Source organism: Perca fluviatilis, chromosome 7 (assembly GCF_010015445.1).
Source record: "Perca fluviatilis chromosome 7, GENO_Pfluv_1.0, whole genome shotgun sequence".
In the NCBI taxonomy this organism is placed as follows: Eukaryota; Metazoa; Chordata; class Actinopteri; order Perciformes; family Percidae; genus Perca; species Perca fluviatilis.
The window spans coordinates 3,046,537-3,069,637 of NC_053118.1; the positions used below are offsets into that span (position 1 = coordinate 3,046,537).

Consider the following 23,101-nt stretch of genomic DNA (forward strand, 5'->3'; position numbering starts at 1 on the left):
TTTTCGTTTTTAACCTTTTTTGGACCAAATGATGATTCAAATATTTGAGAAAATGATGGCCAAAATAATTGACAATAAAAATGTACTATTTGTTAGTTGCAGCCCTAGGTGCGATATCTTGACTTTTAGTTCCTAGTATACATTGAGATGACTTTAGAAATCTCCCTTTAAAGCCACATACTTTAGACAAATAATAATAGCATTTACCAACTGCTTTGTTGGCGGAATGGAAGCACGTTGTGACGAGTAAACTGATCTTGTAAAATAGCCACGGTGCCTCTTTAAGAATGTAAAGTAAGAACATCCCAAAGTCAGAATTGTGTTCACAACTAGCTTAAATTGCAACATGGTGATGACTTCACTCCTCGCTGTCAATCATTAGCTCTGACTTAGCAAACAAAGCTAAATCCCCACATCAAATCCTAACATATTACTGCAGTGTGCCATTGTTTGATTTCATGCTGGCAGACATTACAAAATATTTCTTTCTCCATTCTTAACCTTAAAAGGCGTGAGCACTACCCGCACACAGGAAACAGGACTATTTACAGTACACACTGCTTTATAAAGCAGGATCCATGCTGACTTACTGCAGTGTTTCCTTTAAAGTCCACCTACTGAAGCAGCCAGGACATAATCTATCTCTATCTTAACCTATTTTAGCATGAGTGACCAACTGGCCAATTTCAAGCTTGTTATACTTTCTAACAACCTCACTGGATACAAGGTTTCCCCTTAGCTGTAGCACTTTTATACTGCAGTATTTTAGCTGGCAAAGCCCTTGAACAACAATTTCCTCTGTTGACTAAAGAGCCACAGTAGGGACTTAAGTCACTCCATCATCACAAATCATTAATGCATGAGCTTGCAGCGCTGTTCTTTTTGCCAAAATTTTTGCCAAAAACATGACAAATTCCACTGAGAGTAAAGAAATGTCTAGAGTCTAGGTATCCGATCAAAATATATGGAAGAGTATAAGGGCCACATGTGAAAAAATGTATTTGAGTTCAGAATTCTGACTTTAATCTCAGAATTCTGACTTTTTTCTTAAGCCCAGTTCAGACCAAAGATTTGCGATGAGATGAGTTGAAACTTGCAACTACTCGCAACGCGTCGGTCCACAGCGTTTTAAAACCTGCCAGTTCACATCAATGCAACGAGACTGTGAATCATCTCCATAGCAACTACTCTTTTTACTTCTGTTCCTACTACCGACTTCCAGGCTTTTTGTAGCTAAATATATTATTTGTTGCGTCTAAATATCAATGTGGATAACGTTAGTGAGATGCTTGCTACAGTTTTTTTTCTCCGATTCCCAGCTTTGTCCTGGGCGCCCACTTTCTTCAGTCACTCTCTAGCTCGCTCAACCATACGTGCTTGCGGGCACATGTTGAGCCTCCGTTAACCGTTTGTAACAGAAATAAAATGGATTATGGATAATTGTATTGTAGCCAACTTTACAAGCTTACTTCTCTATTGGCCATTGAAACAGCTGACGTCCCTTACATTCTAAAACCAGCCTCTGGAGATTTGACCAGCTGAGTCGCAGCCACACCATCAGCTGGTTTGAGTCAAGCTGAGACGGGCCGGTTCAGACCACTGCAACTTTTCTCTGCGACGTTCTAAAACGGTTTTGTCTCGTCGCGAATCTTTGGTCTAAACTGGGCTTCAGAATTCTGCCTTTATACTCAGAAGTCAAATAAACTTTTCACATGTGGCCCTATTCCTCTTCCGTAAAAATAGAATGGGTTATGGTCGTAAAAAACAAATGGCAGCGTTCAGCAGTAAATACCAAAGAAGGATTCAGAGTGGGGGAACATACTGTAAGTAAACACAGCAGGCTTCAGCAATGGAAAGCAAATAGCAGTCTTTAATCCGTGGGACCAAATCCCAAAGCTGGAGGCCCAGAGACAGATTGTCAGTGACATTGATAGGGCATGGGAATGGCATGACAAGCTCACAATGACTGTTTTTAGATGTTGGTGCTGTGATGGTGGAAAATGAGGCGGCATTTAAGCTGTCTAGTTCCTGTTGACTCCAAATCCGGTCTCACAAGCAACTCCCTCATCCTTGACATTAGGAGTGACAGCTGATGGAACGCTTGTCTGAGAGCTGGAGACTGGAATAAGAGGCAATTTCACACACAGATAACATTCAGCACTATGCATATAATTCAAAACAGTAAAACAGGCTCTGACTTCAGTTTGAGGCCTGATCTTGTTGATCAAAGAGCCCAGACTGAAATGTTAGCATGAGGCGGATTTATTACATAATGCTAACAGCTAAGACTCCTAAGTGTCTAAATGGAGCATGCAAAACTGAACTGAAGTTTTCTTTTGGTCGCTGGGGAGGTTATAAAAACACTCATGAAGGAGAACAGGGAGGAGACGGAGAAATGGGGGGGAAAGAGGAGGAAGAGTGTGGAGATTTGCTGTTAGGAGATGTAGATCTGTGAGGGCTAATCGCTAATCAGCCTCTCGTGTTTCGAAGGCTTCCAAATGAAGGATCTCTCAGTGTGCACAGAGGCAGGGGAATCCTCTGGGGAATCTCAGCTCTCAACTCTACTGATTTGAAGATGATAAAAAGATAGTATGTCATGGTAGTAAGTAGAGGTTTCTGTCTGTGACATTTTTCTTAAAGGGATGGTTCGGAGTAATTTCACCCTAGGGTCCTTTGCACCATGACCTCGAGCCAAACACCCATTAGCGCCTGGACTAAGCCATTCGGCTGATAGCGCTAACTCAACCAATGTTCGACCAAGGGAAAAAAGCTTCTGGGGGGGTGTTTGGCTCGAGGTCATGGTACAAAGGACCCTAGGGTGAAATTACTCCGAACCATCACTTTAAGCCCAGTTCAGACCAAAGATTTGCGATGAGACGAGTTGAAACTTGCAACTACTTGCAACGCGTCAGTCCGTTTTTTTCTCTGATTCGCTCTCTTCAGTCACTCTCTAGCTCGACCGTACGTGCTTGCGGGCGCACGTTGAGCCTCCGTTAACAGTTTGTAACAGAAATAAAATGGATTGTGGATCATTTTATTGTAGCTGACTTTACAAGATGACTTCGCTATTGGCTGTTGAAAGAGGTGACATCCCTTACGTTCTAAAACTTGATTTGAAGATGATAAAAAGATAGTACGCCATGGTAGTAAGTAGAGGTTTCTGTCTGTGTGTAAGCCCCACCTGTCCAGGTCGTCCCTCTTCATGTCGTAGTTCTTGAGCACCCGGAGCAGCTGGACGTCCTGGCTGTTGAAGCAGGGAGGCAGCAGGCCGTGGATCCCCAGCTGGAGACGCTCCTCCAGGGAGAAAGCCATGCCCTGCAAACACACCAAACCACCTCCATTATCCTCCAGACATATACAGCGACATCCCGAGTGGGCAAATATGGACGCTTTTTTGGCCTCTTTATTCAAATGGCAATGTATTTTGCAATCGTCAATTAGATTTTCAATGTTGTCATGCAATTTGAATATGCATTTTTCAATTGACAATTTAATATGCAAAAAAATCCTCAAAGAGATAAAAAAAAAAACATGACAAAATGAAACTGATTGATTGAGCTTTCATTCAAAATTTTAAGTCAAAAATGATTTAAGGTGAATTGAGGATTGCATTGCCACATTGCATATTAAATTGTCAATTGTAAAATGCATATTCAAATTGCATGACAAAATTGAAAATAGAATTGCAAAATGCATTGTTATTTGAATAAAGAGGATAAACAACTTCTATACTGTGGAGTCTTTTACGTGATCAAATGTTAGTAGAGCGCTGGATCTCGGGCAGGTTGTGGTGACTTGGGATCAGTTATTGCAACTGATCTTCTTTGAAGCTGCAGAAGATAGAGGTTTTAAGCAAGATCAATTACACAAGTTTTGGTATCCACTTCTATAGTGATAGATGACAAACCTTTCAAGTTTTACTGGTGTCATTTAAAGGTGCAATATGTAATATTGTATGTAATACTGGCAGCTAGCGGTTAAAATAGCTACTGCACTACCAATTCAAAATACTGGAGAGTCGTTTCCCCCGCCCCCTCCTGCCCAGACTCGAAGTTCACGGGGGTTGCCAGGCTGAGACCGCAGCATTCACAACAATGTTGCTAAACGCTTTTCTCACATAGCCAGACATTACTTCACAGCACAGCAGAGTAGCTAACGTTAGATGCTAGTCTCACATAGCCAGACATTACACCACAGCACAGCAGAGTCTTTTATATATGTCAACGAGCGGAGTAGCTAACGTTAGATGCTGGCTATATTGACATAAAAGCCGTGCTCACGCGGAGCTCTGTAACCAACTGACAGACACACTTTTTCGGCTTAAAATATGAACCGCTAAAAACACAACAACGTCACCGTCTCTCTCTCCACACGCCAGTCAGGCACACTTCCTCGGCTTAGAATTACAATACGAAAACGCTAAAAATACCACTACCTTGCCGACGGAACACACTTCATTGGCTTAGAATTACGGCAACAATCGCTAAACACACTGCAAACTCACAGTCCTCTCTTCCCGATTTACAGCCCCCCTCTCGTGGCTTAAAATAACTCACCGTTGTCGGCTCCAGCCGCTGAACTACACGTTGTAAACAGCCATGGCCCGCTTGCCTGGTCCTCCCGGTAACGTTTGCAGTTAACAGGGTTAGCATGGCGGCATTAGCCAGTCGGGATCACTTTACTGGCTGTGTCTCAATTGTTTTTGTGAGTAACCAACTCGGGTACTCTAGCTATATAATTCAATGTGAGTACACAAATGTTGAAATGACATAAAATTGCCAGGTGTGTGTGTGACTTTACCAGATAGTCCGCAACTGTACTGCTTTTATTACAGACACTTGACTTGTTCACGGACAGACAGCAGAATGCTGCTGAGAATCAATAGGGGAAACACTGGAATGGATATTTGGCATTATTTTAAACAAACGGGAAACACTGATGACCCACTTTAACCCCTGGTTAACAATAAAGCAACAAGCTTCTCAAGGCACGGTGGCTTCATCTGTCAATACTGCCGATAGAAGTGAAGGGTGTTACCCACCTAAATAGCATCGACCCTGGAGGGAACATCTCCCCTGTGCTTCCCGACCACGGTCTGGGAGCCCGAAAACAGGAAAGGTCTAACACGGTTAGCTTAGCTTAGCATAAAGTCTATAAACAGGTGGAAACAGCTACCATGACTTTGTCCAAAGGTAACAAAATCCACCTACCAGCACCTCCAGAGCAAATGACCACATTGTAACTCATTTGTTTAGTACGTAAAGTAAAGCGACAAGTTGTAGTCCGAGACTATTTCTTGGCCGGGGGCTGTGGCTTCATGGAGCCATGTCATCACAGTCAAAGTGCCAAGCAATCAGCAGAGACTCCAGGATTCCAAGATGAGGCCCATCCATTTAATACAAAATGCTCACTGACTATAGACGGGGTAAACCCAGCCCGATCTGCCGGCGATTGGATTTCTCCGTGCAGCTCAGGCTGGAAACCTGTACATTTTTCTATCCTGCTTCCGTTACAAATCTGCGGGGACCAATGACAAACTGGCTTATCCACATGGCATGCTATGGGTGGGTTTAACACGATGACGATAGAGAAGTGACGGCAAACAGCTTTTTGTTTACATTCAACATGGCGGCCACCGAAGCGCAGCAACCTGTTGATGCTGCTGTCACTGCGGTTTTAAAGGGGTGATAGAATGATTATATAGGGTATTTTACACTGTTCCTTAAGGTCTCCTAATGGGGTATGTAACATTGGTTGGGCTGAAAATTGCCCGAATGCTATTTTATTAGGCCCTTAACTACCCTGTGAATATGGCTCTATTTGGAACAAGAGCTTTTCTTCCAAATATGGTATGCTCATGAATATTCCGAATGAGCTACGCGCTGATTGGTTTGAGCAAACTACATAGAAACACATGGGAGACTCAACAGCAGGTCTCATATTTCAGACACTGCAATGTTTGTCGGGCTATTTCGTTATTATATTCACTTCTGAGACTTTTTTAAGCGAGAAATCAACTATATAAAGCTCAAATATGGGCCATTTTACGAAAATTGATGGCTAATTGCAAATTTGGTAAGACTGTGTGTCGGAGTTCAGCCGCCGGTGCTGCCTCGCCGCCCGCCGGTGCTACCTCGCCGCCCAGCCTGCCCGCCGCCCGGCCTGCCTTCCTTCACAGACCCCGGCCTGCTATGAGGTACTTCACGTCCGGCTACCGGCTGGCAGCCCACAGCAGGGACTATCAAACGCCGCTGCCCTGACAGAGCTCCAGGGCCTGGAACTCCCCTCTTCCTGCTAGCTAAATGGCCCGTTGTGTGAGAGTGAGAGCGCGGTCAGCGAGCTTGTTACACCAGCAATCTCTTACCACATGTTACACACATGTCACGCCACTTATAACTAACTATATGTCTTATAAAGCTAACAACGGTGTCCGATTTCAAGTTAATGAATATTTGTGAAGACTAGCTAGGTGTTTCGTTAGCTGCGACTGTCCCTTCAATTCTAGCTATATGTAGCTGCAAATCACGGATAGTTAGCTTAATTTTCGGTGTAATTCGAGTATATTTACAGTTTGAATTTCGTCACCCCGCTTATACAACATCTACCTAAATGTCTTATAAAGCTAACAACGGTGTCCGATTTCAAGTTAATGAATATTTGTGAAGACTAGCTAGGTGTTTCGTTAGCTGCGACTGTCCCTTCAATTCTAGCTATATGTAGCTACAAATCACGGATAGTTAGCTTCATTTTCGGTGTAATTCGAGTATATTTACAGTTTGAATTTTGTCACGCCACGTATACAACATCTACCTAAGGGTCTTATAAAGCTAACAACGGTGTCCGATTTCAAGTTAATGAATTTTTGTGAATTTCAGAGGAATTCTAAGCGGAGGCTAGCTAGCTCTCATTGATAGAGCTCCATCCAGCCGCAGGCTCTATCAATGAGACTCGCGGACAAGCGGCGTTTATTTCCCCAATAGTTTGTTTAAATAACTCAACACATTATAATTGCACACATTTTAAGATTAACTAGAATCTGTGGTAAGAGATTGCTGGCGTAAAAAGCTCGCTGACTGCACTCTCACTCACACACACCTGGCATTAGGAAGAGGGGAACTGCAGGCCCTGGAGCTCTGTCCAGGCAGCGGCGTTTGGTAGTCATTCACCCACAAAGCGGTGACTTTGCACGGGTATGAAGTGCTGTGGGCTGCTAGCCTTGACGGAGCTCAATCGAGCTCACAGCAGGTCGGGGTCTGTGAAGGAAGGCAGGCCAGGCGGCGAGGCAGCTATACAGGCAGCACCAGCGGCTGAACTCCGACACACAGTCGGACAAAATCTGCAATTAGCCATCCATTTTGTAAAACGGCTCATATTTGAGCTTTACATGGTTGATTTCTCGCATAAAAAAGTTTCAGAAGTGAATTTTGTAATGGAATAGCAGAGATCTGCGTGACGTAGATTCAGAAGACTACCTGATCTCAGGTCAGTTGTGTAGCCTATGTAAATGTTGGGGCGTGACCGTTCTCTTAATACACCCATGGGCTGACAAAGGTTCCGGTTTTTGGGAGGTTGACGTCAACTTCCAGCTTTGTTGAGATTCGCCTGTTTTCAGCGGCAGTTTCAAAATATGAGATTTTCATAGTAAAGGGGTGTCAATGGGATTTTGAGCTTCTATGTATGTCCTATTTACCCACCGAACTGTCGTTATTCAACTATGACTATGATCGGTTTTGCATTCTATCACCCCTTTAAAAGATTTCAAAGGCAAGTTTTCTCTGAAAACAGAACAGAAACTTGCCCTGGAACAATTCCTACAAAAGAAGGATGTGTTTGCCTTACTACCGACCAGCCTAATTTACCAGCTAGCCCCGCTGGTGACCAAAAGAATGGAGCTCAGCTGTACGTCACCCGGATTGTTGGTCTGATTGGTTGATCTCCCCCCCCCCACCCCCCAAACACACACACTCAACTTCCCAAGCTCCCCATGGGTGCCCTTCCCTATCTCAGTGGTCTGTTGGATTGCGCCTGATGAAGTTTGACAGTAGGCTAAGTCAAATTTTTGGGAAATGGCCTTTAAAAGACAGCAGGAATCAGGAGCAGAAAAAAGAAAGAAGAAGAAAAGTCCATGTTTAATCATTCTTAAGTAAGGGAAATGTGCTGCTAATGTAATGGTTAGCCTATGCATAGGCCTTACTCCTCGAAATTAGCTGCTAATGTTAGCAAACTCAAATATGTTATAACTTAGGTGCAAGCTAAATTGAGATTTTACTGTTAAACACTATCTATGCATTTTACAAGTAATGACGCCAGCTAGCTGTTACTTTACTTTAGATATTGAGCAGTAGTTTATGGTTTATTATGACATGACGGTGGTCAATACTTTCTCAGTAACAGTTAGCAGTCAGTGCACAAGGTATGTTAACAATTCCTCTCGCTTCAGAGTCGTTTATTACCGTGTAGCGTGCGATTAATAAAAAGTCTTTAGCCAGGCATTTAGCAAAGTTTACCTAGCATAGTGTCATTTGAGAACACATAATAAACCCACAACCATTTTTAGGATTGTCATTCAGTAGACTTCAGCAGAATGTAGACTGTATGTAGGCTACAGTCTCTCACACAAATTAGGTGAGGTGTCAGATGTGCACTGGTACAGAAAATGGCTCTTGATAATGTGAAGTCTGAAGAACTCAGACTTTTAGTGTTAGGCTACTGCTACAGCTAGCTTAGCTACATGTAAATGTGACAGAAGCTACAAAATGAACTGGCGTTTTGATTGCATTATGTCAGGATGCAAAGGCATGGACGACATCTGCCGGTGAACTAGAAAAACCTTTTGTAGTAGACAAAATGCTCTCGTTACCATATTTAAGTTGTATTTAATTAAATGGTAAAATAATGTTTAAGATTCAGAAATGTAGTCTTAAGGTGTATCATTTTGCTTGTATTCCTGTAGGTAAGATATAAATATAAAATGTCATTATGAATGATATAAAGCAAACATTACTGTTGAATTGTGTGCAATATTGCAACTCATTCTATTATGCTTGTATATTAGATTAGATTTATCAAATAGTTGATAAATAAGTAATAAAGGAGAGAGCTCCTTGGCTGCATGCTTTCAGTTTTAAATGTTTATAATTTTCTTTTCGGTATAAGATTCTTTGTTTGAATATTTTGTCTCTTTCTATACTGATCCTTTATCTTCGTATTTCTAAATGAATGCAGGGTCAATGCTGAGATACGTACAAGGAGGAGCACGTGGCCAAGAGGAAGATACTGACGACAAGCAACCATCTCCAAGCAGTTCAGGCACACATCAACCCCAGCCAGCCAGCAGGTAGACTCCACAACAGTACACATTTGATTTGATTGATTTTGGAAAATCTTTGGTTTATTTTGATATAATTATGCACTTCTCAATACTTGAATGTGTGTGTTTTAGCTGTTCCACATAGTGTTATTACAAAGTAAAGTAAAATTGTGTGACTTTTCTGCTTCTAAATCTTTGCTTTATTGAAGAAGATTGCTTACTTGTATACTTCTGCTTTTAAGTTTGTATTTATTTATTTATTGTATTAATTTAAATTAATTGTATTTCATTTCTACGAAGATTTTGCATATCCCACTACTTGTGTGTATGTATTTGTTTTGGCTGTTCTGGGTATTGTGTTTACAAAGTTGATTTTCCTTTTTTGTTTTATTGTTCTTAGTGTTACATTGTGATGCTGCTATTGTGTTATTGGTATTGAGTTATATGTTTGGTAATAAAAAGTTAAACTGGCAAAAACAAACTATGCTTAGGATCCAAAATGGCTAGCAGTGGCACTGCTAATGTTCAATCTTAAAAGATTGAGCTTGGTCTGGTGATAGCCAGATGACACTGACTACATAACCCAAAGAAAGTTTTGCCACTTCCATGTTTTAGAAATCACTTTTCTAGGCTCTGGGAAAGTTCTACAAATACAAAACCCTTATTTGCAGTTTGAGGTTTCCTGGCAAAGGTTTCACAGACCTCTCGCTGGGGATCTTAGTTGCAGTACTGTGGTTGGCCACAGCCGAATCCAATAACAGTTGGTATCATTAGTTACCGCTAGGAAGCAGATATGTATTTTATTTTTAATCAAGCGGGGCCCGACTCCATTTTTCTCCCCTTTTCCTGTCTTCATCCTAAGCTAAGCTAACCTAACCATCTTCTATTTAACAAATATGAGAGTGCTATCAGTCTATTCATCAAATTATTATAAAGACACAAATAAGCATATTTCCCCAAAAATTGAAGTTTTGCTTTAAGTATTCTATAATCCTGAATCTGGACAGTCTAGACGTCCAGAAGTGTTAAATATTAACCTGGACTATTCATGGCAGATGCCGGTGTACTTTGCACCAAGAAGTAGATTGTGTCAATCATGATGAAATAAAATTCAAGACATTATAATTATGCATAATTTTTTGCTAAAAGACACCTCCACCTCCTGTTGCACCCTTGGATTTTACCCCCCTCTGAAAACTCTGTGTGACCTTTGAACAATTGCATATTTAGGAAAATATTCTCCCTTTTCTGTTCAAACATTGTGATGAGAACGTGTCCTCTGTTTGGCCGGAGTGTTTGCTGTCAGAGGGGCTCCCTCTCAACCGATCGGTGTTCAGAGAGGCCGCTGCCAGCTCACGTTCTGCTGCCATGTCCACTTCCCCCGACGCACATCCTCAAAAACACACAAAACACGGTCCAGACTAATAACCTGCTTCACTTGGACCTTTACTTTGGCTTTCATCTCACTCACCTCTGACCCCTGAACTAGAATACTGAAAAACATGCACACGTTTAGTGTCAAGGCTGTAACCCTGAAGAGTCTGACCTCTGACCTGTGAGCTATGGAGGGACTAAAGGGCCATAACTAAATCAAATTAAGTGTTGTACAATTATATAATTTAATGTCTAAATGTGTATATATTTATTTATACTTTCATTTATAAAATTTGACCCGTTTTCAAAGTTTCTCAATAAGAAACCAAATTGCCCAAAAATAACAGCTAAAATGAAGGATCTGATCACTACTGTCATTGAATTTTTTGAATTTTGTTTTATTATAATTTCTGCTTTTTTGATTAAAAGACAACACAAGTGTTACATTTTTAAACTTTTATTTATACTTTTATTTATTTTTATCCATAGCATAACTTGGGTGAGCTTCTTACACAGACGAGACAATGTTCTCACTCAGGAGAGGTGTCGTACGTTAATGTGACATCAGAAAGTGGGAGGGCTGGGACAATATGCTTTTGTTCCGATTCGATTATTTCGTGATACATGGGTCGCCAATTGAATTTGTATCGCGATTTTCATTTATTGTGATTCTAGAGGTATTGCGATTCTATAGTATTGAGTATTGTAATTTTATTTTCCTTCTTTAACAAAAAAAGTTCATTTGAATAACACACTTCTAGAGACAATATATCATGAGACATTCCTAAAAGTCATAAAAAGCCTAAATGTCAGTCAGACATATTTTTCATTTCTAAAGAAGTACATTACATGGATTTTCTACATTTTCTGCTTTTGTTCCGCTGATATGATGTAGTCGCCGTCGGCGGTACCTTATAAACAGAAATAATAATAAAATCAATTCTAGGGGAAGAGAAAGAATCAATTTAAAAAAAACTGTCGCAAAAAAAATTCTGATACATTTGATTTTTTTTCCCACCCCTAAAAAGTGGTGACAGTGTGAGCTTGGATACTTCAGTTACAGGTAAAAAAAAAAAAGGTCAAGATTTGTCCCCAAATCACTCCGAAAAAGAATCAAGCCTATATTTAAAATGGGAACAGTATTCTCAACTATTCTCTGCAAGTGAGGCATGATGTGGAGGGCATTTTCAATTTTCTCTCAGTCTATAAAAGACCAGCGACCCGGTGAAACCTCAGCCCCAACATGCCAGCTACTGTTGCTGACTGCTGAGACAGAAGCAAAGCTGCGCTGTAAAAGGTCTCTGATTTGGATCACATCCACGGATGCTTAGCCCGGCCACCACAGTTTACAGCCTTTCCAAGCCACCGGCACTTTCTGTGTATCTGGTTATGTTAAAACAGTTCTGAGGTTGTAAAAGAAAATGAGCTCGATCACACGAGGCGCACTGTTAGGAGGAAGAAGAAAAGCATACGACGCAAAATAAGGCATTTGGAATAAAATGTGGCGGTCTTGACGTCAGAGGAACCATGAGCGCTGACCGCACGGACACACTTCCAAATTCTTATTAGTCTCACATTTTGTTAAACAAAAAAGCAGACTGCTTTCTAACTGTTGGTTTTAGATTTAATCTCAGTGATTCTTGAGGGTAATGATGCAGGAAAAAAAAGAGAAGGGAATAAGGGGAAGGAAACAAGCAAAAACAGACCATTTCCTCTTTGGCTGAACATCTAAAGAAATGGATTTTGTGTATACTTGAGCCACTTTCAAACGTGCAATGAAAAACCTGACATTATCTAGACATTACCCGGCAGAGCTGTATGATAGAACACAAATGTCCAAATACCCTTCCTAGTACAAAATCTGTGATCTCTGAAAGTGCCTAATGTGTTAAAATGTACAGCAAGCGAGTCGGCTTGTTGATCACGTTTCATGCCGCCTGCACCAAAACCGGAAGGCAACAAACATCGGAGGGTGAAGAAATAGGCTGATATAACGACAGCAACAAAAATGTCTAACTTGAAGAGACAACGAGATTCGGGAACTTATGTAAAAGGGAAACTCCGAAAAAAAAAAACAACATCTATAGACTTTTGGAGCATTTTTGCACTTTGATTTTAGGTCCGGACAGTGACCCCGAATGACAATTGACAACGAGCTCAATAGCTCTCAACGAGCTCAATAGCTCTTACTCATAATAAATACCACTGTTAGTCAATAAAAAGGATAGAATTGAGTATATCCTTTTTTTAACGTTATAAATATATTCCCGACACCAAAATAAACACGTCACGTCATTAACCCCTATACTGTCTACAAGTTATCAGGAATTGCTGTATGTCATTACATAAGATAACACAGAACATGTAAAAATCAATTCACACAATCAATCTTCCTTGATGTGAAATTATCTGAGCATGACTGAAAAAAAGGGCAATGGTTATTTCAGACACTAAAGTGCGAGTGAAGATCCGTCTGCCGTTCGCCGCTTGGCGCAATGCAGTCTGTACTTAACAGACCTCAAATAGAAAGAAGCAGCTCTGAATTATGACCTTCCCCTATTATAAAAAAAAGGATTTTCTATTTTTCAGAGAGCCAGCTGCTCACTTCAGACTCTGTGTGTGTTTGGTAGAGCAGCTGGCCCACGATGCACTGCTGCTCTGCTTGGTCTGCTTTCTGCCACAGCTGACCATGAGGGACACATGGGAGAAAAGAGTCTTAAAATACATGCAAACGGAGCTTAATATGAGGCTATAAAATGAGATATATTTCTCACACAGGCTCACACTGCTCTTTCATTAGCTAAAATACTTTTTTTTTAATTCTTTCTGAGAATTGGCTGTTCCTCACACAACTTACACTTGGACACTGAAATGCAAAAAAAAATAAAAGCCCTAAAAAAACACCAATCACACAAACACACCCACACAAACAGGCCTAAACTAGTCTATTCTTCTTCATCTTCTTCTTCTTCTTCTTCTTCTTCTTCTTCTTCTTCTTCTTCTTCTTCTTATTATTATTATTATTATTATTATTATTACACACAGACAGTGTTATCAGCAAAATGTATTTAATGCATAAAAGTAAATGTTCTCCTTGTTAGCCTTGTGAGTGTTATTATATGGTTAAAACTAAGTATAATAGTTTACTCTGAAATAGGGGAAGTAAAGGAAGTACAAGTACCCCAAAACAGTACTTAAATACAGTGCTTATCTACATTCAGCACTCTAACAAAAATATACTTACAGATTTACAAACAGGAACACATGAATCATGGTTCTATAATTAGCAGACACATTACTACTTTCTTTTACTACTCCCCAGACTAAAATTAATTTTCACTCTTCCTTCAAGAAACATTGTCTTTTTGACATGCTGTAAAGTCCTGAAATGCAATGCCTGTCTTTTTCTCTTCCTTTATTCTCTCTTTGTGGTACATGCAAGTTCCACAACACACTCCCCCAATTCTGCAACTTCCCTGTTTGTCGTGTTCAGGTAATTAAGTCATACCTCATTAGGAAAGGGGGAAGGGAATATTGCTGGGGAGGATTTATAAAAAAAAAAAAACCTACATAGTCTTATATTCAAAACTGTGCCAAACCAGACCGTACTGGTCAATTGTGCATGCAGCGTATTACGAGCCATGTTTCTATTTGATGTTAGGCGGTGACCTTTAGTGGTCATTAGGGTTGCACAAAATGTGATATTGCGATATTGATTATGAATATTGCGATATCGATACTAATTTCGATATTTTTAAACGTAAAATTACAACAGTTATGGGAAAACGCATCAAAATAGATTCATAACAAATACAACACAAGGTTTATTTCAACTGACTGTCATATTGGACCATGTCTACAGAACAGGACATGTTCTACTGGTTGGACAGCATCAAATATATAAATAAAGAGAACAGGACACAACTTTTCTTTCTCTTCTCTGATTCGTTCCATCTTTTTGTCTCTATCTATTTCTTCACTTACACTGTCACTCTGTCCAAATATGCCCACACATGGCACGCTCCATAGGGTTTGTCACGTAGTGGACCCGTGCGCTGACGTGCACTAACATGTGCACGTGGCACGGTAACTGGCCAATGAAACGTGATCATTACACCGTTTCAAGCTATAAATCAAACACAACTCAGCCACACAGCCAACGGACGGGACGCAGCGCTCCACAAAATAAACTAAATATTGCATACTTATCGCAACACTTTCGATTTAATATTGCGCAACATGATATCACGATAACGATATTGAGTCGATATATCATGCACCCTTAGTGGCCATAGTAATGGCGGGAGGAAATCAGGTGACAGTATAAAGAGCGCCAAAGTCTGCATAAGGAAGGGGTCGGGATGGATGAGTAAAACAAACACAGGACTTTGACCCAGGAGGCCAATGTCCATATCCCGTGTGAAACCAAAAGTCAGTGTTGACTTTTTGGAGTTAACCAATGTTACTAGGTTAGTATGTAACCACTTCACAGACATAACTATGTAACGGACTTACTGACGTGACTACGTAACGCACTTAATGACGTAACAGACTTACGGACGTAACAAACATACTCATTTTAACCCCTAACCCCTAACCCTAACCCAAACCATGACCTAAACCTAACCGAGTGGTTTTGTTGCCTAAACTTAACCAACTAGTTAACCACGTATAAAAAATGTGGCCGTTTCACAACATTAAATAGAACGGTCATATATGTTGTTTTTGGAGTCGTTGGCAAACAACCTATAAGTCTATTAGGTATGACGACGTGTTAGCGAGACAGTTGTTGTTTTGTAGTTGCGTCAGAAATGGTCTGTATCAATTGATCAATCACTTTACTTTATGTCAGGTGGTCTTAAGAAGAAAACATATAAAATAGATGTATTGTATATCACAGGCAGTAATGGATGAAAAGACCCATGAAAGCATACTATGCCTCATTAAGAATAATTACCCTCACAGCTCTATGAGCCCTCAAAGGCTGCCAGTGTCACATGGGAAATAGATACCATCGATGGAGTTGGGCCCACAATGACCAATTAACATCCCCCACAAAGGAGCAGGCAGCTTGGCCGTCCAGAGGGGGAAACCCTGATCTGTAGAGAGACTTAATGATTGAAGATACGGCTGGTTGGGTCAGGGCTGGGGACTGGTGACGGAGGGAGAAAAGAGCAGGGGCAGGGGGAGTTACATGGCAAGAAAGATTAGCAGTGCATGGTTCTTAGACTTTGGCTGGGGAAGCGTGGGAACCGTTGACGCCAGTTTTGACATGTATTTGACTTTTGACTTGAATGTTGGCTTTACAAAGCCCTGTCTTCAGCATGTAAATAGAGCTGCCAAACTCTTCAATCCCAAGGTCCTATCTGTTGGACAACGTGTCTGTCAGGCGGCCTTCAAGGCTTTGAGAAAGGACACTGTCTCAACATAGGCCATGGTAAATACACCGCAGGAATGGTGATCCAAAATGGGTGGGCTTTCATCTTATTGTTGAAATGTTAAGATAGCTAAAAAATGTGTCGTACTGCATTTAAACTCTGGTGTGTTTTCACCTTTAGTTTGGCAGAAAATGACCCTAAAATTCTAATTGGCAGTTCTGCTCCCCTGGAATCTGTAACCTGCCACTAACACATGTACACACTTCTGTCTCCTTGTTCATTCTGTCAGTCTCTGGTCGACTTGTAATAAGGAAGTGTGCACTTTACAAGTCAAACATGCAAACAAACAATTCAGGGATGTATCAATCATAAATAGAACAAATGTCAACATTTTCCTTAAATGTATTTTTTGGTTTACATTCTTCAAAACCAAAGTACAGACACACACACACACACACACACACACACACACACACACACACACACACGTTTGTCTGAATACAGGTTTTGTATGTGTGACTGCTGTAATGCCTGCTCTCTCTCCCCTCAGAGCCCTAAACTGGGCTGGGCAGGATAAACCCTAGAAAGCTTCCACATGTCCCTGACCACATCTGAAGTGCCCGCACCCTGTGCCAACACATGTGATGCCCGCAGCTCCATGTTCCAGAAGCCGTGGTAACAACCCAAACCTGCAATCTCCCCACTGGCCAGTGCCACCCCTTAACCTCGGACTGCTGCCATGCCCACCCCAAAACAGTCAGCGGAGAGGAAACAGCTAATTAGTTCACCAGATGCCCAAACGAGAAAGATGAAAGTGCAAGTTCTTTGAACATGATAAAATGCATTTCTGTGCTTCCCAGGGCGTTGAAAGAGTGGGTTTGTTGCAACTTTCCAGCGTAAAAGTTTAGAAAGTTAAACATTCTGCTACCTCAACCTTTTCATTTCCATCTGCCACAACCACACAGAGAGGGCTGAAGGCTCACAGCACAGCCACTCCCTTCATTACAGTAGGACTTGTCCTTAATCTGGAGAGAGTTCAATTCCTTAATGCCACTGCTTGGTTTAGTTCACCCACAAGAGTAGGCTCCTTATCACAATATTAACACTGTTCTCAAACTTTTCTTGCACACTTTTCTCCTTTGCAATGTTTTCTTATAGTTCACTTTCTGTGTAAAAAGCATTAAGAGAATCTCATGCAACTTTCTATAGTGTGCAGTGGCAAATTACAAACAGGAGTGTCACTGACAAATGTCGGACCTTGCGCTGACAAAATTATCATATTGTTATGACCACTGGAAAAGAAATCATATCGACAGCTCATGTAGTCTAAAGCAAACAGCCCATGTCATACTGCAATGGGTAATGCAAAAGGCTGCCTTGTTGCACATGTGCAGTCGGTGCGTACATTGGTTCAATTTAAATACATTTACATCACACAGAACCCTGGGACTATGCAGATGCAGAACGGATAATATGAACTTAAATCAAAACTTCTGATCAAATTGCTAATATCTAATAATAAAAAGTGAGTGACACGTTTCCAATTAGGTTTCAGGCAACAGGGATAGTGTTGGGTGAGTTACTTGGACATTGTAATCAATTAATTACACATTACACATGAAGTACTTTGAAAGCAGATAAAGTAATTTGTTACATTACTTAGCCCAGCTCTGCATCCACAGCCACAAAATCCTATAAATCCAAAATTGCCATAAGACAGACCTTATTCATTTGCAACATTACCTGGAATGGACTGATGCAACCAGCAATATAGGAGCAGTAGCTACTTTGGCTACAATGCAGCCTCGTCTCACATGTTGTCAATTTCCAATGCAATTTTGATAATATTTGTAGTATCCTCTAAGATCATATATCATACAAAGCACAGAACATTCCTTTAAACATGTTTTTACACAGTGGAAAAAAATGAAATCATCTCTTCCTTTAGTGGTAACTCCTTTTTCAACTAATATATGGTTTTGTGACTCACTGTGAGACTAAATAACTGGTTTAGATCAACAATTTTGTCAATGTGCTGACAAAGAAAAACTCAAGACCAAAAGTTTTAACCCTCAAAAGCCTTTCCACTTTCTGGGAAACGTTTAAAATGACGTAATTCCACACAAAGCCATGATTGATTCAGCTTGTGAGATTCCCAGATAAGAAAAGAGAAGGGGACCTTCCTGCTCACAGTCCTCTACCTAACCCTCCCAACACACAAATCCCACTCCCAAATAAAAATGCCTCACTCCTTTTCTTTTTCTTGTGTGTTGTCTGAGCTGCAGCTTCAATGGAAATGCCCTCTGCTCCAGGAGAAACAAGCCCCATTGAGTGAGACCTGAGCCTAACACGATAGGGAGGCCTTTCCCCTATTGAGCCCCTCTCAACCACAGCAGATCAGACATGGAGACAAAAGCCCACAGGCCTTCAACAGGGAGAGGGCTCAAATGTTTGGCACGGAGATACGGTCTGGCAGAGATGTGTGTGGCCACAGAGCACTTCTCTATTCAATGCTGTGTGGGAGAGGGAGGGCTTTCTTTTCACAAGAGGCAGAGCTGAAGCACTACAAGAGATGGCCTTCTTGTATGACTTGTTTTTCAGTAAAACCACTTGCTGAAAGTGATGTATAGTGATAGCCATCTTAACCCCGCTTCCCCTCATTTATCTGTCTCGCATTCATGTTGCATTGGTGCCCCCACAGCTTTTTTAACGTGTTCCTGGATGTTGAACTTAACAATTCAGGTCAAGTCAACGATATTTATGAGGCATCTTGATGCAAAATGTTCCAGTGTTTTATGAGGTTAAACAGAGCAAAGGAAAAGTAAATGGAAAAGCCCATTACAGTAACAGCAGGTAAACCACATCAGTCCCACTGAAAAGCAGTAAAGAGGTTTAAAAAGGTGTTAACGCAGGTCATTAATCAACATGTTAAACACAGGAAATGATTTAGGCTGATACTTTTGGGTCCCAAGTCAAGTCCAAGTAGAGTAAATGAAGTAGAAATATAATACCTTCTGAAGTTAGCCGTGGAGCTCTTTATTTCAGGTGAGGGAGGTCACCACCCCTGTAAAACACTACAGGAAACCCTGGAAGTCTTTACATCCATATGAAATGATCTGCGGTATCACCTGTTGTCTGTCTACTGGTCTGCACTGCCAAACACATGCCAAATCACTGCGCCTTGCAGACCATCGGGTCGTCTGCAGTGACCATTTTGACTGGGATGACTACTGCCAGCCAAAGAGTAGCAGAAATCCTGTACCAAAGCTCATTTTCCTAAAGAAAAATGCTGCTCCAAGAGTGGCGATCTGTAGACAGAGCAGAGGTAAGCTAATGTTATTGCTAAAGTTACTGTTAGCTAAAGTTGTTGTGACCTGGCATCAGTAACATTACACAGAAAGGATGTCAGGATAACGGCAACTTCTCCATGTCTCCATAATGTATTCAGACGCTCACAATTTAGTCAGTGGCGGAAACAAAACTTTTGGTGGATGCACATTGATGGCCACTAATGCCCCAAAGGATGACATTACAGCCCAGTTCACTGGTGCAGTGTTCTCGCTCAATACTGGACCAATTTCAAAAGAAAATTGGGTGCAATACACAAATTTCCCCTTTAAAGCAGGATTTATGCTTCTGCGGTGACTCTATGCAGAGCTTACGCTGTAGCCTACATAAGTGGCCTCAGGTTCAAATACTTGTGCACTGGTGTGTCTGCGTAGTTCTAGCATACAATCTCTTTAAGAGAATAGCAGAGCCAGTATGTGTGCATGCTGGGGAGTGTGTGGTAGAGTGAGTAAGAGAGTGACAGGTATTCGCTTCAGAGCGAGTACCGACTCTGGTGGCGGAGATGGAGAAACTAAGTGTCTCCCCTGTGCTTTCTGACCATGGTCAGAAAGCGGTAGCAGAAAAAGTTAACCCTCTCCTTGATTTCATGTTATTTACGTAGAAGATGAACATGGAAAGGAGTAGGGGGAAATGCAACGCTACCAAGCCACGGCCAAACGGACCAATCACAGTAGTTGCTGTCTGTGTCGCCGCAATGTGTAGTGTCACGGTTTGAGAGGTGTACGTCAGGCTATGGCGTAGGGTATGGCGTAGGGTCTGTATCTCCACGTACCTACGGCATGGATTTACTGCAGAAGCATACATCAGGTCATATCACTGACAGGTCATTAAGTCACTAACTGTTACTCCGATTCTCCACTGGGCACTTCTGTGCTTCTGTGCCGCGTTCCAGTTTTATTCCGTCATCCCACACCGGGAGCGTCTTAGAAGCGGAGCGTCTTGCTGCCTGACTCACAGATTTTATTGTCTCTACAAGTACTTTACAGAACAATCACGTGTCTACCTTCCACTCCAAGCACTCCTGTAATTAAACTCCATGCCTTTTTTCTGGTAGGAGACATAAACGGTATTGGGGGTGTCTTTTGGTGAATTGACTGAATAGTCTCGCTGTTTCACTTCCTGTCTGGCTGTCTGAATGGCTCACGTCAAAATAGACCTGGTGTGAGCGGAGTGGAGAGCTGCTTCACGCACGCTTCTGGGATGCGCCGTGGTGCAGCTGGTGGAATATTAAAGGTCAAGTATGTAACTCAAAATCTGTGTTGCCCGTTCACAAACTTGTCCTTTTTCATGAATATTTACCACCACCATCAATTCCAAGTATTCCTATTGGCTTGAAATGTTACATTTGCACTTGCATGAACTGGGGTAGACGCTCCATATTCATGCTCCATCTTGAAATACGTTAGCCGGTAAGGGACATACAGGACATACTGCTCCACCTTTTGCGTTTTCTCTGTCACATGATAAACTCACAGGTGCTGCTAACGCTGCTAATGGGTATCGTAGCTTCCCGGCCCCGGCAAGTTTGAAGAAGGAAATATGGAACAGGAGTCTTTTTCTTCTTCGCCCAGAAATAGAAAAAGGAGATTGAAAAGAGCAAGAGACCGGCGTCATCAGAAAAAAGCCTGAAGGCTACCGTAGCTGGAATACCTACTTTGAACTGCGTGGCACGAGAGAGTTGATTGCGATATATGATCTCAACGCTAGATGGGAGAAATTCCCACACACCTTTAAAGGGGAACAATGCAGTTTTTTTTAGCTTAATTTACCTTAACGGAACAGCTTCGGAGTCATTCAAATGGTTATGTGACTTTTTTCGAGTTGAATGGTGGTCGTCTCGCTCCCCCCTAGCGCCTGTGAGCTGAAAAACCTGCCTTGCTACTTTCGGCCGGCCTCAGCGTCAGGAAGTATCACGTGAAATCAGGTCTCGCGATGTAACAAATTGCACTGCACTTATATGCCCATTCAGGAACCGGCTAACGAGGTAGTGATGGAGTTTTTCACATTATCGTCATGGCTGAGCCGGCAAAAAAGAAGCAGAAAGCTCGGAAAGCATTGTCGGAGGAACAGAGAAAGAGGAAACGGCACACTGACACAAGTAAACATAGGAGCTGCCAAATATCTATTCCAAAGCTGTAGGGGGAGCTCTATAGAGAAACCTGTGAGCAAAAAGCCAGAAAACAGTGAAGAAATGGCCAAAACTGCATAATGCTCTTTTAAGCATTGACTTAAATGGCGATTGCTGTTACAGGTTGAACAAACCAAATTAAATGATCCACTGTACTATAAAAAAGCCTTCATTGACTTATCTTGTTGGCTCTTTGCATGTACTATGTATTTTTTTGATAAACCTGAGTCTAAGGAGTGGATTCACCCCATGTAAATTGGTTTACCTGCTACTAGTCTGGATCAACGGACTTATATGCCTGTATTGCCTTCACATCAAAAACAACCTAGATAGGTCTGGCAATGCGAGACTAACCTGCTGCAGGCCTGCTTGTAGTCGATGGTACTATATTTTCACCACTTGGAAGGTAAAGAGTGGAAAACCTTTGGCAGTAAAGTGTAGAACCTCTTCAGTGGTTGCCAATATAAAAGTTGATTTTGAAATGAAACTGTGGGGGGCTAACATTTGCGTAACATTCAACAGAACTGTGAGAAAGTCACCTACAGCGGTTGAGTTCGCCCACACTGTTACACCATAGTATATCTGGATGAATTTCTGCTGGTGATGTCAGAGCGCCTCAGACCTTCGTTAGAGTCTGAACTGCAGCTAACCAAACAGGGATCTCCTCTACCCCAGTATTACCGCCGCGTCTTCTCCCCACACTGCTCCAGGACTCCAGCAAAACACTGCTTAGTACAGTTAGATGTGCAGCATACAAGAGGACCTGAGTTTATCAGTTGGTGCTAGAGCTGCAAAGATTAATCGATTAATCAATTAGATGTCAACTATCAAATTACTCTGCAATTATTTTGATAATCAATTAATCGAAATTTTTTTGATTCCAGCTCCTTAAATGTGAATATGTTCTAGTTTCTTCACTCCTCTCTAACAGTAAACTGAATATCTTTGAATTGTCGACAAACCAAGACGTTTGAGGAAGTCATCTTGGACTTTGGAAAAGCACACTGATCGACATTTTTCACAATTTTTTGACATTTTATAGACCAAACAACTAACTGATGAATCGACAAACAATCGTCTGATGAGTTCACTGGTTTGGCCGACGGTGACCTGCACTGGGGGAGTCTCTGGCCAACAGCTGGAGGAAAGACTGAGTCATATGCCTCCCCCGTCTCCCTCTTCACTCCAGTATTTATAAACACACACACACATACAAGCGCACACACATACACACACAATGCAAAAATGGTGATGCTAATGCAGATTTAAGCCAAGCCTTCATAAATATACACCGCCTTATGCTTTTGCATCCAGACATAAAGTGTGTACAAACAGGTAAGTACACTCTACCTATCCCACCACACACACACACACACACACACACACACACACACACACGCACGTAAAGCCTCCCTAAACCCTGATTCAGGACACAAACAGATGAGCGGTAAGTCTATTTAATCCTGCCGCAGGAGAAGACCTACACTCCACGACGTCCTCATTGTCCAGCAGCACACCGTGGCGTCCTCTTGTTTAATCAATATCGGTGTGTCTAGACACTGT

General features: G+C 41.6%; 1 protein-coding gene across 4 annotated transcripts in view; it reads right to left on the reverse strand.

The window, feature by feature from the left end:
• Nucleotides 1–23,101, reverse strand: part of me1 (malic enzyme 1, NADP(+)-dependent, cytosolic) — a 178,390-nt gene that overhangs the window by 103,811 nt on the left and 51,478 nt on the right. For all 4 annotated transcript variants that reach the window (XM_039805555.1, XM_039805556.1, XM_039805560.1 and 1 more), the window contains exon 2: nucleotides 3,182–3,315. In XM_039805555.1, the coding sequence (XP_039661489.1) occupies nucleotides 3,182–3,315 (134 nt within the window). The remainder of the gene's footprint in view (nucleotides 1–3,181; nucleotides 3,316–23,101) is intronic.